Raw genomic sequence first — 19,733 nt, forward strand, 5'->3', positions numbered from 1 at the left:
TTATGCACAGTTTACATAACGTAATAAAATTGTAAACTGATCATTTTGGAAACGTGGCCAAAAGCCGCACTTTTAGGAACGGGTGTTGGAAGTCTGCACATAACAAGATATTTCGAATTTCGAAATCGGAAGGGAATTGGAAGCTCAATTTATTTTTCGCCGAAACAAAGTTCAGAACTTTTAACTCAGGCATGTAAGCGGACGGCTACAACGTCTGTGGACCTATGCTGTGGAGTCGCAAAATAGCCGACCTACAAGCTCACAACCCGTCGCATCGCGACGGGTTGTGAGCTTGTAGATCGGCTATTTTCGACGCTCGGCTCAGTCGTACGACGGACTATAAACGGAGAACCGTGCGGTTGTTTCTTTCCATTCAGACAGTCATATCATCTCACATTAAGCGGGGATCGATACGCAGTGTTGATAAACCATGGCTTTTTCTGGAGAACCGAAGGCAAAGAAACTCAGACTGTCCTCGGAGAAAAAGAAGACAGAATCACCACCTAAAAAAACTCCTCCTCCCAGGCCTGCTGCTGCCAAAAAATTAAGGTGAAATGAAGCAAGGCGATAAGCGATCGATCTAACGGTTCTAGAATCTGGACCCCCGGGATTGAGACATGCTTTTATAGAACAGTACTACCGCGTCGTGCAAGGCGATGGATAATCAAAGCATCGTCTTTTATGCATGCATGCATATGCATGCCCGCTGGCCGTGGAATAGAAAACTGGATCAGATGGACTGATATATCTGGTTATTCTTGTTGAGGCATTTTACGCGCCGCGCGGGCGCGCCACATGCTGGAGCGTGTGTGAGATTCAAATGGCTGTGAAATGTTTATTGTTTACATCGTCGTGGTGCGACGATAGTAGTCTTTTGACTGAATGGGTCTTGTGTTCTCCAGATAGTTTCCCACTGTCCACCATGTCCTCCTTGTGTTTAAAGTCCAGGGCTGCACGTGTGCACCGGTGCGTGCATGACACGACCCCACGTGTCTTTTGTATGTAGTCGCCTCAGGGTCGTTGCCTTTCTTTGGGAAAAGCTTTGTTTTGTTTTGACGCGTCAGTTATGATTGAATTCAGCAGTCATCACGCGTCTCTTTGAGGATGATCGTGTTATTGAGCACTGCTAACCACAAACACAATTTTATTATTTCGCTACTACACGCAAATTGTCGAGCTACACAAAACTAGTCTACAAGCTCATGATGAACTTGAATTTGCCTAGTGATTGATCTGCTAAAATGTTGCACAATTTGTGGCAAAGTTGAAAAATGTCCCAAAATAGTAGCCTGGCTAATAAGACAGACTAATATCACACAACACTGTCGCGGGCCGGCAGGCAATTCTTTTTTTGCCAACGGCTGATTCGGTCTGGCTTATTAGCCAGGCTACCAAAATAGGACCACAGTTCTTCATGTGCTTTAGGAAATAAAAATGTTTCTGTCCTATCGTGAACTGTCTCAATGTCAACCGCCTAATATTCGTAGCAGTTTAGTTCTTGTTGCTGCTGTTAAGAGTTAAGACCTCTTGCATGATCCAACATGTTGGTGCTGAACTGCTGATAGATCAATATAGTGTTTCTCTCCGAAACTCCGAATATTATGCGTCTCCCGTACATCCATTCGAGTCGCTTTAAGCCTAATTAGTATAATTGGTTAAGAGACAACCAATCACTGGCCGAGTTCTGGTGTTCTGGTGCCCCTTTCTTCATGTGTAACCAATCAGATGTGTCCGTGTGGGAGGAGCTCTGCTACACGCACGCACACATCTATCCAAGCTCAAATTAGTGGTTTTTGAACACAGCTCTTTTTGGGCTTATTTTAGACTGTTCAGCAGGTCTGTCACTGTCCTGAGTGTTACTGATACAGAGAGACCATGTCAGCTGTAAGGTAAGAATACACTGACAGAAGTGAGGAACATTTTGATATTATTGCATATGATTATTGTCTAATACAGAAGGTTTTTATATAACTTAGCCTTGGATCAATCTAGGTCCAAGGCAAGTTATATCTGGTATTGACATGCCAGAGTATTTTGTTGCACCAGGTTAGTGTTCATGTAACAGCATGTTGAGAGTGTATGGTCTGAAACTCTGAAAAGCTTTATGCAAAGGGTGTGGCATCAAATTGAGCGTGAGGGTTTATTTACAACAAAATGCATTTAAAAACACATTCAAGCCTGCCTGATGGATATGCATATGCACTGCATGGCTGCTTAATCATCCCAATATGCATTGTTACATGGTAATTGCTAAAAGCTAATGATGAATTTTGCTGAAGAGGGTACAGTCAAAGATTAATCATAGTGCACATCCACTATGCATTATTATTGCTAGATTGCTGAGTGTGCAGAGGGGCACCTGTTGAGAGCTTTGTGTTTTGTGTTAACACAGTTGTTCCCATCAGGGTTGTTCTCAGACATTGTGGAAAGCCGGTAGAGACATCAAAGACAAAGAGGAGAGGTTCTGGTTATCCATTTGTGGAGAAGTTGTCTAAAAAGAAAGATGTATTTGTTTTGTTATTGAATAGCAAACCTAGAGAATAGTTGCTGCTTTTTGTGTTTCTGTTACAGGTATTGTTTTCACTAGAACTAGTTTTCACAGTTCACTGCCCTTGGTGTTTGAGGAAGAATTACGTTTGTAGACGCCTTACTGACTGCCATGTGCTTCTTCTACTATGTTGAAATGCTGGAACAAGTGATCCTTTTGGTGCACAGGACGCTTTTCTTTGACATCACAAGGTTATGATTTGCCACAATATTCAAACTCTCAGTTTGTTCCAGAAATCATTCAAACACACAGCCTAATGTTGCCTGGCTGTGAAAGTTATAACATGGTTATTTGCATGGCTGAATAATGTCTTCAGCACCATCTGTGTTCCCATCACTGTAGTACACAGACTGTGCTTAGATGTCACATGGTTAAAGTCGACGTGTGGTTAAGTCACATGGAAATGAAAATCTCTCTGTTCTGCAATGCCATTTCAAATGTTAGAATTAAACCTCAGGCATTTATTTTTGTATTGCCAAGAAAGTAGCCACCCTGCACAAAGTGCATGCACATTTTGGTGAAAGCTATTATGTAGGCTTTTATTTCATTTATGAACTTCAATTCAACACTTCTATTACCATTTCAGTGAGACATTGATTGTAAGCTCAAGACAAAACAATACAAATACACTATAGTATAAAACATATATATTTAAAAATAATTCTCCTTTAGTGATCCTGTCGTGTAGGTGGATAGATACTGTGTAAGTGTGTATAGTAGACCTTTATTAGGGGGGGGGGGGTTCAGTTGTCACAGCAGCACCACCGTATGAAACACAGGACAGATTAGAGTAAAGAGATGCATCTGTAAATTTCAAGATTAAAAACAGGTAGACGGGTATAGTAGTGTACAGGGATTAAAAACAAAGGGATTGGTTTAGTTCTGTCCTTATTACCTTGTGACCATTTTCCCTGAAGAAAGTGGGACACAAAGTGCATTGGCCAGGCTTCGAGAAAAGACTATTGTGTAGATGGCTGAGGCAGTTTTCTTTCTGGAGTGCATCCTGTTATCAGGTTCATGTTTTTACAATGCTAGGGGGCATTCAAATACATAATCATATTACATCTTTAAACAACATGAACCCTAGCGTCCATATTCTGAACATGTCTTGTCTGTGTTTTTCAGGCCTAATTCTCTCTTTGGAATGGGAAATCCTTTATTGGACATCTCAGCTGTGGTGGACAAGGACTTTTTGGACAAGTAAGTTAGCTAAATAGAATCCAAGAACCTGCAAAGATATTTGGTTTTCAGTGTGCATGAGTGCTAGATAAGAGGGAACTAAAAGACTCCAGATGCACCATCTTAATCTTTTTTTTCTTCTTTTTTTTTTCTTTCTTTTTTTACTTTTTATTGAATTTTAATCAAACATACGACTATGACAATTGACAATACATACAACAGAAACAAAACAAAACAAGACAATATACATACAATACACAAGGGGAGATATCTGCCTCTCTTCTCTATTGATGATCATAATACATAACTACCTCAAACAGGTGCATCTGCTTCTACAGGTTAAACAGATTTAACTGAATTTAAACAAAGTCAGGTCTTATGGTAGAGACATGAGTAATCCATCTAAACCAGTTATCTGTGAAGACTTCAACTTGACCTCTAAAGCTGAATGTAATTCTCTCCATAATAAATATACTATAGATTAAATCAATCCATTAATTTATAGTTGGTATAACATTTGTAAGCCACTTTTTTGTTAAGGCTTTTTTGGATGCCACCAGCAATACCCTCAGTAGATACTGATCCTGCTTTGCAAATTGAAGTCCTTCCAGATCTGCAAAATACATGGTTTTAAAATCAACAGGGATGTCAACACCAAAAACTGCTTCCAGGACATTGTGGACACTTCTCCAAAATGGAACCACAGAAGGGCTCATCTTAATCTTTTCAAACACATTTCTATGACTACTGTGGAGTGCCTCCACAGTAGTCATACTAGAACCTCAGACTACATCAGTACATAATGCTAAAGCGGAATCTTATTCATGGATTCTTGCATATCTCTGACCCCACATATGGCCTAAGACAGGGGTTCCCAAGCCTTTTTGGCCCAGGTACCCCTTGGGGGGAAGAATTATTTCCAGATACCCCCTCATCCTCGCAACACCGATAAGCATATTTGCAACCTTACATTTAGATGCCATTGGAACTATTTGTATTAAAACTTTCACAACACATTTTCACAACATTTATTTAAGATGCTAACTTAGAATAGATGTAAACCTATTTGACAGTGCAGAAACATAATTGCCTTCCTTGATGCATCAATTAAGGGTCAACAATCAGCTGGTCACAGACACTCAGCCTCTGCAGCACTCTAACTGAAAGTGTCTGTTTCATCTCTATCCCCAATCTACTGTATGTTCTATCCAAAGGCCCTTGAATGATGGAATATGATTAAGGATTACTGTGATTATGGTAAAGTCACATATCACACATACCATAGCCTAATTCACTGGCAAAAAAAAAAAACTTTGTTGAAAAAAAGAAAGAAAGAAAAAAAAAATATTTCGCGGACCCCCTGGCTATGGTCGTGGACCCCACTTTGGGAACCACTGGCCTAAGAGAGGAAAAGGTGTGTGTGGATAAGTGAAATGTAGTGTGAATGTCCTGGGTTGGGCAGAGGCACATCCTCTGCAGAGACAGTACTACCATTCCACTGACAACAGTTCAAATGTCACTGTGTATACACGTTTTTATCTCAATCTCTTTCTATCTCTCTCTTGACAAACCACACCATGATATGACTTCATCAGTCCTATCTATCGTATCATGGTGTGGTTTGTCATGTGCATAGAGACACTGTACGTGTGTCCCCTCTTCTGAACCATGTGGTACTAGTGACTATATAGTAACAGACTGTCATACTGTAAATTACTGGTAATATGATCTGTGTTCATTCCTATTTTCTCTACAGCAGTCAGAGCCTCAGTAGAATGGATCTGGTGCATGCAGCACTGATGCCTTATTTGTAAAATGTGCACAAATTCACTTAAGAACAAATCTAATCAACAGATCTAAAGTGGAGATAAAGTGATCTTTATTCCAAAGTCACTGACTTGCATGGATTTCTTTTCCGTTAATCAGCACGATATAACCTTTTGGAAATTAGCAAAGGTATGACTTTCATAGAATACATTATCAAATGTTGTGACACAGGGGAATTGTGCCCTCTTTGGGTTCTTGTCCTTGGGGAAGCGGGTTGATCAGGCCGGTCAGTGTAGGAGAGTTCTGCCCTGGTCTGGCCTGGTCCTCACAGTTGACTGGGTCAAAGGGTTTCTCCAGGCCCTAGATCAGAGTCCAGCCTCAGGCTGCTGCGTCAATGTGGGATGGATTAGTCGTCTGGCAGTTTTAATTCAATCTCACACAAGAATAAAGCGGAGCTTACACTTACAGTACATGGCACCAAATCTTCAAACAACCTTTATTTTTCACGGAAAGTATGTTTAGCATTGCCCAACACAATGATTCGACAGCTTAGTCCCATTCGTTTGTCTGAAGATGGTTTAGAGTGTGTCTGTGTATCTTACATTCCAAAAGTGTGTCCACTGCAGTGCCTGAATGTGACATAATATAAGAGAGTAATCTATGTAGAAGCTGCACGGCAGGCACTAATCTTGGATTGTGTGAATAAAGGTAATCAGTAAATGCAAGGGGATTTTGTTGTTAACAAATGAGGGCCACAGCAGGGACTTTGTCCAGTGACCTTTTTAGTTTATTGATTCACTAACTTTGAGAACTCAACCTCGCTTGGTTTCTTTTTGTCTTTTGCAGGTATGGACTGAAGAGCAACGATCAGATCCTGGCAGAGGACAAACACAAAGCCCTGTTAGTATTATTTTAGTTAAAAAATATATTGACAATGAACATTGGAACATATTTAAATGAAATTTGCATTTCTGTTTGCCCTTAGCAACAAACGTTGCACAGGGCGGATATGACAAATAACTTAAATATACAAAGAAATTACTAATATAAGCTGATCTACAAACAAGCTCACAACGTGGCCACGTATTTGCGTGTTGTGAGCTTGTACATTGTTTATTTTCGCATTGTTTTCCCCAAAATAAAATGGAAATATTATGACGATTATGCAAAATCATTGTGATTAACTCAAATAATTATGATCACCTGGCAATTATATAGACAGTAATTGTGACTTTTTGATTGATTGATTGAAAATTTTATTAACAGTTTGCAGAATTACAGTACATTTCAAGCACAAACTCAATACAAAGGCTGTTAACTGTGAGTGGACGACCCAATTAAGCATTACACTTGTTTACAACAGGGTCCACCATGTTCAATTCATCAAAACATTTAGAGACGTACAAATAGACACTTCTATATAGACAAAGAACAGTACAGGAATTCATCATAATGGAGGTAAAAAGGGAAAAGAAACATATACAGTGAGGGGAAAAAGGGGGGGGACCGGCCTAGTTGGTATCTTTCTTGTTATTGACAAAGAGTATATATGTTTAATTTTGCAGGTAATGTTAGAACTTGTATCTTGTAGATAGTTTTTACTCCCCTGTTCTGGAGTCAGCCAGACCAAACTCGCCACATTCAACCTCTGTTCCACAACGCCAGCCAATGAGCGAGCAGGAGATTCAGTACAGGGAACAAGCCTCCACCAATGATAAAGCAGGACACTACACCTCCCTTTCCCACTGTAGATTAGGACTAAAAGTACAGTAAACATTTGTGCACAATGCACATGTGTACGTGCATGCGTGTGCGCCAACTCTCTTGTGCCTGATTTAAGACATTCAGGTTGACTTAACTATGAAGTAGTATCCCATTAAAATAATACTTTTAAGGTCAAATACAGTATAATTAATTTAAAACAGAGTGAGGAATGCTGCTTGGGTTCAGTCATAGTGGCTTAACTCCCTATGAGTTGATAAGGACCCCAATGGAAACGAGCCATAGGCTCTTAGCAGACCTTGTATTGCACTATACTTTCCTGCTTTGCTTTCTGCAAACTGTTAATAAAGTATTCAATCAATCAATCAAATGACCAATGCATTTTGACACTTGGGTCAGCATAATTAATTACCTATTCAATCTACAAGCCGCTAAGAACGTGAGCATGTCAGTCAGTGTCTGTACTACAAGACATGAAGTTTACTCACGAACCCACAGTTATTCGTGCTGTGAAAGGACTATGGTGAAATGTTGAGGCGTCACACCTCAGATACATTCCCTATGAAACGCTGTGTAATAATTTATAGGAAACTAACAGAGTCCGGGAGGGCTAGGGCTCTCTGTCCATTATTCCCTCCTCCCAAATGTCTCTCTGCTCCTCTTCAAACTCTGGCTCTGTCTCAGGACCTTAGCAGCAGGCTGAGTTGTGAAGACCTGGTTACCACATTGCTCCGGGCGGCGCACCCCTTGCGCCTCCGCCTCCCAGTTCTTCTGCGTGTGTGTAGTGTCAACACACGCAGAGATGACAGATCAGAATCACACACACACACCCGCGCGCACGCAACACAATTTTGGTATGGAATGAACATAATATAATAATTAGGCCTGCATCGCTTTGCCTAAAACACTGAATTATGAAAAGGACCGCAATTGGAAAAAACCTGCCGATGGCTCCCATTTGTTGAAGAGAGATCCATAACATTTCAAATTATATTGTTATTATGCTTAAATTATCACTTTGGCTAAAACGCTGAATCCCGCGGATAAGTAGTAGGCTATGTACATATAACTACAGGCATTCATAACTACAGAGTAGACATTAATATAGCCTACCGCATAGGATTGTACAATTATATAGCCTACATTTAACAAACAAGCTTGATTGACATTTGTAAATGGGTAAACAAAAACTGCTAAAACCAAGGATAAAACCATAAAAAGCTTGTTTACATCAGGTATAAAGTAAAAGTAAAACGTGACAACCGTATGGAAAAAGGGGCAGAAGAACTGGGAGGCGGAGGCGCGGGGGTACGCTGCCCGGAGCAGTGTGGTAACCAGGTCTTCGCGGCTGAGTTAGTTTCCAATGGGGTGTCCCAATACTTGTGCACACACACTTATCTGTGTATAGGCTGATTTTTGGATAGCACAACAGTTAAGTTGGTGATGCTTCCTTTGGGCCTCAGAGGAACAGGAACTTCAAAGCAACAGTTCACTCAGGGTTATTTAAGAAGCACAACTTATTAAAATGCCCCCTATTGATGAAATACACCCGGCTGCCATCTTGCCAGCAAGGTGCTACCTAGGTGCAACTTCCCATAGACAGCCCATTCATCCAAAAAGAAAAGTCCTATTTAATTGTATTAAATAACTCACCAACATTGCAGCTGTACGAAAAGCTTGAATTATCGTCTTACTATCTGCTATAAGTGTTTGTTTCATAAAGAATCACCGTAGACATGTTATGAGCTACTTCCTGTCAAGAAATTCCTTGCAGATGATTATTTTTCTAAGTGTCAGAGTTTGGAAGCACTCGTTATCACTATCAGTAAACCATTAAAGCAACCTCCTGCTGCCTCCTGCATTATGTGCAAATTCTAAGTGATTGTCAACGAGCACTTCCAAACTCCAGCACTTAGAAAAAAATCATCTGCAAGGAATTTCTTGACGGAGTAGCTCATAACATGTCTACAGTGGATTTTTACAAATTGCAAATAGAAAGAGGATAATTCAAGCTTTCCGTACAGCTGCAATGTTGGTGAGTTTGACGTTATTTAATAGAATTATATAGTCTGTTTGGATGAATGGGCTGTCTATAGGAAGTTGCACCTTGCTGGCAAGATGGCAGCCGTGTTCAATGGTGGTTAAGCTTAAGGTATATGCTTAAGATTACTCTGCTGCCCTCTGCTGGACAGACATCTAGGACTGAAGGGATTTTTCTTGATAGTGGTGTGCAAGTGATAGATTTGGCACATAAGGAGGCATGAAGATAATAGTATACTGTAGTGTTTACTCTCGTATATTTATAATTATATTTCCTAACTGCCTCCTAGCCTATAGCGTTTACTCTCGTAATTGTATTTCATAACTGCCTCCTACCCTGTAGTGTTTACTCTTGTAATTATATTTCCTAACTGCCTCCTACCCTGTAGCGTTTACTCTTGTAATTATATTTCCTAACAGCCTCCTACCCCCATTGTTATGACTTGACGTGTGTGTGTGTGTGTGTGGTGTGTGTGTGTGTGTGTGTGTGTGTGTGTGTGTGTGTGTGTGTGTGTGTGTGTGTGTGTGTGTGTGTGTGTGTGTGTGTGTGTGTGTGTGTGTGTGTGTGTGTGTGTGCACACGCGTATGTGCGTGTGTGAGTAGATTTGAGGAGATTGTCAAGAAGTTCAAAGTTGAATACCATGCAGGAGGAGCTACACAGAACTCAATGAAGATTGCTCAGGTCAGTGAAACAGTTGAATAAACCTTTGCATAATGTCACTTTCTCAGTGCTCACACCTGTAATTCTGAAACAACTGTGGGCAGTGCTTAACAGTTGTCATGTCTTCTGTAGTGGATGATACAAGAGCCTCATAAGGTCTGCACGTTTTTCGGCTGCATCGGTAACGACAAGTTTGGAGAGATACTGAAGCAGAAGGCAGAGGAGGCTCATGTCGATGCCCACTACTATAACCAGGAGGAGGAGCCAACAGGAACATGTGCTGCTTGTATCACCGGAGCCAACAGGTATGCACATGAAATTACACACTTTGGTTTGTTACCTTTTATTCTTTGGTACTGTGGTCTCTGTCACTGCCAACCTAAACTATGTCTGTAGAGCAGGGGTGCCCACACATTTATGATGTGAGATCTACTTTCAAAATGACCAGCTCAACAAGATCTACCCACTGAAAAAATAAGTGTACCATTGCTGAAAATAGTTTAAATATATAATGTACCTGGGGGGGCTTTGGAATAGGGAATAGGGAGAAATTATGACAGGCAGTTTGCTGTCAAAATATGTCCCCCCTGTATTTAACTTAAACGCCCAATGCATTCTCAATGGCAATAGCACAAACTTTGCCATGCTACTAGTCCTACATACTTACACCTAGAAACCCCATTCAAACCTATTTAGGTTCATCTTACGGTGGACTGAAAAGAAATCTTTGAAATGTTTCATAGTTTTAGAAATATAGTGCTTTCAAATTTGAGAAATTCACAATGGGGCTCAATGGCAGATATTGGCACGTCAAAAAAGCACTTTCACCTAGAAACTCCATTCACACTTTTCATAATTCAGCTTACTGTGGAGACACATGCTGGAACTTTTTACTTTGAAATGATTTGTAGTTTCTGAGTTATTTAACTTAAACGCCCAATGCATTCTCAATGGCACTCTACAGTCACTGTAGAGGATGTAGACAACAACATCACGCAGTGCTCACAGTGGTCCACGCTACTTCCCTTAGCTCTCCTCCCTGCAGAACAGACACCTGTGCACCACCACGTAGGCAGTAGAAGTTGCTACTGCAGAAAGAAACAAGGACACAAGCCCCAGGTGTCTTCCCAGTTCCCACCCATGAACACTGCTTCGTTAGAGTGCTGGATTAAGCCCGTTTTATACTTTGTTGTATGCTGAACAAAGTTGTTGAAAATAGCAGCAACACAACCTCACAACACGTAACACATTGTGAGTTTGTAGTGACACTGTTGTATGATGATGTATAAAATCAAGCTCAGCCAGAGGTATCGCTGCCAGGATTCAAACCCAGATCTCTTCAGTGGCCATTTGAGTGTGGTGTCCTTGCGTTTGAATTCCAGCACAGTGTGTCAGGGCATCTACTGGGGCATGCCCGACACACCTGACTGCATCCGTCTGTAACTCTGGCTCTCTTGTGTCTCTCTCAGGTCTTTGGTAGCTAACCTAGCGGCTGCTAACGCCTATAAGAAGGACAAGCATCTAGACCTGGAAGAGAACTGGGGGCTGGTGGAGAAGGCTAAAGTCTACTACATTGCTGTGAGTAACACTGTACTGTAAAAAAAAAAAAAGAGATGCATTTTCATTCTGCCACAGATTGGCTTTACTTATTAACTGTTCATAGCCTATTGTAAAATAAATTCCATTGAGATATGAAAGTGAATTGCGAAAGCGAAATCCCTTGGGCCAGCAAATAACAGCCTCATGCCTCCTGATAACCCTCTCTGCCTCTACCCCCATTTGGTTGATTTTCAAATGTGTGTAGTAGACTGAAAGTATTATGATTAATTACTTCTTGAGGCAGCCGTGTACTGTATGCACATGATCAGGTTCTAATTAATTGTGTGGTTTCCATCCAGGGATTCTTCCTGACTGTCTCTTTGGAATCCATCCTGAAAGTGGCCAAACATGCCGCTGAAAACAACAAGCTGTTTTGTCTGAACCTCTCTGCACCCTTCATCTGCCAGTTCTTCAAGGACAACCTCATGCAGGTTCTACCCTACGTGGATGTGCTGTTTGGCAATGAGACGGTGAGGCAGACTTGAGCACTCACAGGACATGCTCCACATGTCCTCTTTATTAGCTAGACTCATACTTCTTGAAATGACAGGGGACTCTCCATGGACAAAATGACGTGTGTGTGTGTGTGTGTGTGTGTGTGTGTGTGTGTGTGTGTGTGTGTGTGTGTGTGTGTGTGTGTGTGTGTGTGTGTGTGTGTGTGTGTGTGTGTGTGTGTGTGTGTGTGTGTGTGTGTGTGTGTGTGTGTGTGTGTGTGTGTGTGTGTGTGTGTGTGTGTGTGTGTGTGTGTGTGTGTTCCGTGTTCCGTGTTCTGCCATGAAATCACTGTAGAATTTGATGATTATTGTGTAATTCTCATCAAAAACATTATTATTTGTCTTTATTTTTCTTTAGGAGGCAGCCGCGTTCGGCGATGAGCAAGGCTTTGAGGTGAGTGGACTGACATCTATAGATTCTATATATATATAGCCACAGCAATATTTTCATGTAATAGTTTTTACAATATGTTATATAATAGACTAAGGACGTTGAGGAGATTGCGAAGAAAGCTCAAGCACTACCTAAAAACAACAAGAAGAGGCAGAGGGTCGTAGTTTTCACTCAGGGGAAGGATGGAACAATTATGGCCCAAAGTAAGTCTCACATTCTCAGTTCTCTTTCACACTTTTCCTTTCTATTCTTGTTTTCCCTTAGATTTTCTTCTTCTCTTCCTTTCTCTCTCTCTGTTCTATCTCACTTTCTCTTGCTCTCCCTTTCCTTCTGTTAGATGCTTAACATTTCTCTTTGTCTACAGGTGACAAAGTAGAGACTTTCCCTGTGCTGAAAATCGACGCCAAGGACATTGTTGACACAAATGGTGCTGGAGATGCTTTTGTAGGAGGTGAGTCCTCCCTACATGATGAGTCGACAGACTCGACAACCTGTTGGGATATGTATTTTTAGTGTCTTGCATCACATGTTTCCATGTGTCCTGCAGGGTTTCTCTCTGAGCTGGTCCAGGAGAAGGCACTTGAACAGTCCGTGAGAGCGGGACACTACGCTGCTAACGTCATCATCAGACAAGCAGGATGCACCTTCCCTGACAAACCAGACTTCCATCAGGACCCCTGAACTCCTGGCCCAACTCTCCCCATCTCTTCTTCCTGATGTACCCCTCCCTCCGTTCATTACATAACTCTTATTCCGACCATCTGACACACCTTGTCTATATCTACCCAGCCCCACTCCCCAGTTTTAGTTTTTCTGGTAAATTAGCAACACATCCATGTTATTTATTTTTTCCCCGTCTATGCTTAAACTTCCTATGTGTGCGCGGGCGGCAGTGGCTCAGGGGTAGAGTGGCCGGAGGGGAACGTGAGGTTGCCAGTTCGATCCCGGGCTCCTCCAGAGTTGGTGTCAAAGTGTCCTTGAGCAAGACACTGAAACCCTAATTGCTCCCGATGTGCAAGTTGGTGCCTTGCATGGTTTCCCCTGCCATCGGTGTATGAATGTGTGTGTGAATGGGTGAATGTAATGCACAATCTATGTAAAGCATTTTGGATAGAAGCGCTACATAAATGCACCATTTACCATTTACCATTTTATACGTTTTCAAAAGTGTGCATTCTGACGCCTGTTCCTGTGTCCTCCACTTGGGGCCACTATGGGGCCACACAACCCATGGCCAACATTCAGGAGACTAGTTGAATCTGAATGATACTGAAAGGGAATAATGCTAATATTTCTACTCAGAGGGTCTGACTGGAAAATGTGGTTGTTGTATTTATGAATACCAATCAAGTCAGAGGATTCAGATTATCTGACTCCCCATGCATGGAGACAGTCAGCAGGCGAGCGCTGTTCCTTGAAAGGAGCACATCAACAGAGGCCAACATGATATATCAGATGTTAGGTACAATTAAGGATTGTGCATCAGGATGTGCATTGATACTTTTGTTTTTGAAAATGATTTTAATTATTAGATGTAAAATGTGTTGTTGTAACAGGCCAGTTGTGAAACGAGAGTTTCTTTTAAAACGCACACTTTTTAAAATGTTTTCACGTCTCACACTGTCGCACTAGTCATTACGTGGCCACCTCTTGAGTTGAGTTTCAAGTTCTTAGTGTCAGTGATACTGCAGGTTCAATCTTCATTATTGACTCTGTACCGTACCGTATGTCTCCTGTTTCAAACAGGTCTGGTCACAATACTATGTGCCTTTTTTGTTTAGTTAAGAATTATGTTTTTGTTGAAAAGGCCTGCAGGGTGAGGGTTGAACAACATCTAACACGTTCCTGAGTTTGTGGTTGTAATTCAGGGAAACCTGGCAGCTGGTCCAGAGACGGGCAGCTGCTGAGTCCCATACCCTTCACCTGTTACCAGTACAGGACTCCGATTCTCACAGAAACAACTACGCATACTGTATGTTCCAATATGAAAGGATACTTCCAGAGTGGACACTACCGTGTTTTGTGACAAGTTCGATTTTTATGAGAAGAGTTTGAATTATTTGGAATTCAGCCTGACACACAGCTGTCAACTACTTGATTACAAATGTCCTATACATTGTATACAGTGTTATTTGAAAAATGTCTGTGATACACAATAGTTCAAAAGATGTGACTTTTTTGTTGGTCAGTTGGTGCCAAATTCACATTTTAGCACAACTCTGTATTATGCCAGTGTTTGTCCCTAAATGCCTTTAAGTTGCCCTTCACAAAAGTACACTTGTTTTTCTGCTGCCTAAAACTGACGAATAAAAATGGTTCAAATATAATTATGTTCATCATTGCTGGGAGAAAACTGTACAACATGCCTTGCATGTAATAAAAAAAAGAAAAGCTGAGCCATAATTTTCCTCAATACAAGTTACCACAAATAAAGTGATTGTTTTACATTCTACTCTGCATTGAGCTCTGTTCAGAAATTCTTTAAATAATAGCACACGCTGAAACTTCAGTGTTAACACAACAACCTGCAAAATGTCAATCCCTATACATTTGCTGTTACATTGGTCATTCACAATGTTTTAATTTAAATGGGAATTATATGAAAGAAATGTCATTTGTGGGGGAAAAAACACCTCGATATAAATAAATACAGAGACATAAGCAAAAGAAGTTAAGACAAAACAAACCATGAAGTTACAAGTAAACATTTTCATATTATCACTGCGTTACTGTTACTTGTGTCTCTCTCTTTAGTCTCAGCCTCTCCTCCTGTAACGTTATGTCCAGAGTTCTGAGTTGTTTCAGGAAGCCATGGTTGGGCAGGATACAGCGGCGCTGACACACACGCTCGATAGCATCCACCACAGTCATGCCTTGTTCCATCATCAGGTATGCCAGGACCAAGGTTGCTGAGCGGCTCCGACCCATCACACAGTGTACCAGCACTTTGTCTAGAACACAAACCAGCACAAAACCATAGATTTAACCCATTATAGACCAGAGGCGGATTCTACAAATGCCTTCTAAATCGGTAGTTCTCAAACTATTTTGTAATTCAAAATGATTCAAGAATTTTCACAAATAATTCACAACTGCCCTTTGTGGGCAAATTGTTATGAACCCACGGATTGACAGTTTTTTAGGTATTTAGCAGATGCTCTTAGTCTTATCCAGAGCGACTTGAAAAGTGCAAAATGAGAGTAAATGGCATGAACCTTAGTCAACAAATTGTTGTTTGCCATTTATAATTTGGGTAAATGGTCTAGAGTGCAAAGAAAAGTTCTAAGTGCAAATTTAGAAAACATAAAAACCTAGCATTTGTCTAAACAACATACTGTAGGTATGTGTAGAAATGTCAATGCTATACATTACATTTATTGTTTCTATGGTCAAAACACATGGGTCCATATTAGATTCACAGAGATGTATGTAGAAAATGTTGCAACGACAGGCACCAAAACATATTTTCTCATGTTTGACCAGAATTATTTGTGAGACCTCTTCAGTCTCATGATCATCAGACATACCACACCTATCTATGAAACACCTGAAGCTGTTAGTATAGTAGTAGTACTTAAGCACCTACTCTGTTGCTGACTGAGTGCATTCTTGATGAACTGGGCTGCAGTGTAGAAGTGCTGGGAGATGTTGAAGGAGGGCGTGTCATCAGCCTCTACCCCCAAGTACTGGATGTTCATATCACTGTAGTAATCAGCACCGGTTATCACGTTATTAAACTTCCCCTCGGCCGCATTCAGGACGTGTGTTATTCTCATATCCTTCAGGCCAGGACCTTCCAGGGCAGTTTTCCTGTTGTCACACACAGATGGAGGAGCCCACAGTAAAATCACCTGTACAATTAGATGAGTGTACAAATGGACCCGTAACGGTCCATTTGTACACACTTGAATTGTACTGTTCACACAAATGTTTGAATATGAAAACGTGTGTGTGTGTGTGTGTGTGTGTGTGTGTGTGTGTGTGTGTGTGTGTGTGTGTGTGTGTGTGTGTGTGTGTCTGTGTCTGTGTCTGTGTCTGTGTGTCTAAGAATCTGTACAATATGCATATTTACTTACTGATCCCCTATATAGATATTAGGCCAGACCTCGTTTACATGTGCGTATTGAGGCAAAGAACCAGCCCAGAACATCTGCTCTAGGGTTAGAGCTCCTGGTGTGGCGTAGTCGCTGTCCGGGTCCACCTGCACTGCGGTGTACGGGTTCCTACCTCTGGACTTCACCACACAAGATGACATGATCACCTCTGATGTCCTATCCTTCACCACCCAACGACCAGCTCTACTTCAGATAGGGCTGTCATGATTACAAATTTAAGTTGACGGTTAATTGTCACACAATTTCACAAATAATTTCATTTTTTTGCATTGAACATTGGAACACAATGTGAATACAATTCTGTTTGCCTTTTAAGGCTTCGTAATCACAAATTGCACGGGCAGATATGACAAATAACTTAAATATACAAAGAAATCACTGACACATTTATCTTTTTCTGGTATGGGTACCAATACAACATAGTGGAAATACTTGATCTAAGCTTGTAGATCTGCTATTTTTGAAAAAGGCTTGAAATGTATTTTTCAACATGAAAACGATTGTGCAAAAATAATAATTGCGATTATCTAAAATTATTGTGTTTAGGCGTGTGGTGATAACTCTAGCAGGACCAAGAACATGCTGGTCTTAGAAAGACATGAATGGTCCGTACCGTACCGGTATATAGACATGTTTTCAGTTGTACTAAACCCTTTGTTCAAATCATTGGCAGTGTGACTCTTCATTAACTGCAAAAATGTGATGTCAGCACAACCCTGTTATAAATGCGGTTTTTATGTAATGCAGTAGAAATAAAGTGTAACTCACCTCTTCCCACAATGATTGATGCACTGAATCCTTTTACAATCAGCAGTTTTGCAAACAGAGGATTTCTGTGCTCGTCTGAGTTGGCCTACATGTGTGTTTGTGTGTGTGTAGAACTTGCTGCGTAAAATGCAGATCTGGAATGGGGACTGCACTCTCAGGCGCTATGTTTAAGGTGTGTATTTTTAGCCTTCTGAGACACAAGTTCTGACCTCCACAACGTCTCACTATTCATTGAGGTGAGTAGAGAGACTCAACACACACACACACACACGCGCGCACACACACACACACACACACACACACACACACACACACACACACACACACACACACACACACACGGTTGTTGTATTACTACTAGAGTTGTGAGCAGTAAGCACATCAACATATTAAGGCAGCAATTTTATGAATGGCATTTTTTGTCTCCCATGTTTGTTTTTCACAATGTGTCGCGCAGCGCCTAATCCTAACCCTAACCCCAACCTGAACATTTTCCTAATTGTAAGACTAACTCGATACCAAAGCAACCGTTAATCTTGTGAAGACCAGGAAATATTTCTTCACAATGTCTATTTCTCAAATTCTACTATCATTCAGACCTCAAAAGTAGGCTATAGTAATACAAGTGTACACACACACACACACACACACACACACACACACACACACGCGCGCAAGCGCAGGCGCACACACACGTGCGCGAGCACACGCACGCATGCGTGCGCACACACACACACACACACACACACACACACACACACACACACACACACACACATACGGTATGCACATGCACACACTGTTCACTCAGCCTGAGTAAAGTGAGCTGAGCCTTGTAATGTGACAATGGTTACTTTGAACATCCTGCGGATGTAATTATTACTGCATGTGGTAGTCATCCGGTTGAAAGCACCGCTGAGTGAAGAAGCACATTGCTGATGAGGAACATTTGACCTACAGTAACAGCGCAGCGTTGCAACAGCCATGTGTTATCATCATCAGAATGATGAGCAGACAGGTGCACTGACTGCAGCAGGGTGTCTTTGTCTCTTTTTAAAACTATTTATGACTCTTTAATTTACATCTTTAAGATCAAGGGTTGACAGCTCACTCGGTTGGTTTATTTTGGTCGGTTGTTGTCAGCATGGATCACGTTGAAAGTGGAACTGTTCAAAGATTTTAGTTCATGCTTTTTTTTCCTTTCAGATTGTTCAGTTTAGAGAGACATGCAGGAAATGAAAGGCAGAGAGAGGAGAGATACGCATGTGAGACCCATCCAGCTCACAGGGAGCATGTGGTCTGGCTGAGCCACCAGACACCCTGAGAGATGAACTTTGACCTCTTCCTATAACAGGTGAGGTGACATACTGTACAAAACCCATCTCAGTTTCAGTCAATATTACAACAATGAATGAATGAATGAACAAATGAATGAATGACTGATTGAACGAATGAATGAATGACAAAACCTGATGAGACCATACTACCAGAAAAATGTATTACACCAAAAATGCCAGCCGTGGTCATTTAACACTTCCTGCTCCAAGAATAACCTCCTTAAACAAACAGTTATTTATCTATCAATATCATTCTGGAATTTGTTACCATCCCACCAAAATAAATTATTTTTCAAGTAAATAATAGTAATCAAGACACAGTTGTTACAGCTGACCACATGACCGGAATCTTAATCTTATTTTGTTGTATTCATTTTGTAGAATGTATTATAATGATGTATTTTCATGTTTTTTGTATGTATCTTATAGACCAGGAATCCTAGTGTCGCCCTGCATGGCATCAGCTAATGGGGATCCATTTAATAAACAACAACAATAAACACAGATCGTAAACGCTGTCCATGGTCTCCTGGAGCCTGCCCCAGGACTTTGTTTTCATGTGAAAACTGGGTCACGATTCTACAGGGACATGTTGGTGGATTCTTATGGACTGGAGGCTAGTGTTCCTCCTCACTCCTTTCTTCTATGCAACAGTGAGATACGTATACATTAGAGCTGTACTGGCCATGGGAGGCAAGTCCATGATACTTATAATTCTTATTAGTGGGAGAAAAAAAACATTCTGCTAACTTTATTCTTTTTACATGTCATAATGCATTCAAGTGTAGAACAACAAACATTAACACCATAGCTATAATGAAGACAGTGTGATATAATAACACTGAGCATCTGCAACAACACAGGATAGCAAAGAAAACAGACATTTGGGTCCTCTTTTAGAACATAGTTAGGTCGTGTCATGAGGTGTTTTTAGGGTGCAAGCAGGGAAGGCATCAGGATGAAGGTGGTAAGATGTCAGGCGAGTCCACTTGCAACAAACTTGAAAAAGCCTTTCCATCTCTAGTGGTCAAATATGCCCAAGGGTCAGGGAGCAATTCTCAAATGCTTCTGCCTAACAATCTGTAATTCGTCGGAAGCTCAGAAAATGA

At 41.1% G+C, this 19,733-nt stretch overlaps 2 protein-coding genes across 3 annotated transcripts; one reads left to right on the forward strand and one right to left on the reverse strand.

Moving 5' to 3' along the window:
• The first annotated feature begins 79 nt into the window (after positions 1-79).
• adka (adenosine kinase a) lies at positions 80-14,856 on the forward strand. Of its 2 annotated transcripts, none has more exons than XM_079511608.1 (11): positions 80-549; positions 3,674-3,748; positions 6,341-6,394; positions 9,860-9,938; positions 10,050-10,222; positions 11,387-11,495; positions 11,816-11,986; positions 12,369-12,404; positions 12,493-12,607; positions 12,769-12,855; positions 12,952-14,856. In XM_079511608.1, the coding sequence occupies exons 1-11, from the start codon at positions 431-433 to the stop codon at positions 13,083-13,085; spliced, it is 1,152 nt and encodes a 383-aa protein (XP_079367734.1). In that variant the 5' UTR covers positions 80-430; the 3' UTR covers positions 13,086-14,856. The 2 variants fall into 2 exon arrangements, with proteins under 2 accessions (XP_079367734.1, XP_079367735.1); XM_079511609.1 differs by lacking the exon at positions 80-549 and adding an exon at positions 1,855-1,889.
• Positions 14,857-14,946: 90 nt separating this feature from the next.
• LOC306930577 (dual specificity phosphatase 29-like) lies at positions 14,947-17,405 on the reverse strand. Its single transcript, XM_079511610.1, has 4 exons — positions 17,288-17,405; positions 16,481-16,717; positions 15,991-16,214; positions 14,947-15,355 (listed from the first exon to the last, which is right to left on the reverse strand). Exons 2-4 carry the CDS (start codon positions 16,657-16,659, stop codon positions 15,123-15,125), a joined length of 636 nt encoding a protein of 211 aa, XP_079367736.1. The 5' UTR covers positions 16,660-16,717; positions 17,288-17,405; the 3' UTR covers positions 14,947-15,122.
• Between the last annotated feature and the right edge of the window lie 2,328 nt (positions 17,406-19,733).

The sequence above is a fragment of the Electrona antarctica genome, assembly GCF_951216825.1.
Source record: "Electrona antarctica genome assembly, chromosome: 10".
NCBI lineage: Eukaryota > Metazoa > Chordata > Actinopteri > Myctophiformes > Myctophidae > Electrona > Electrona antarctica.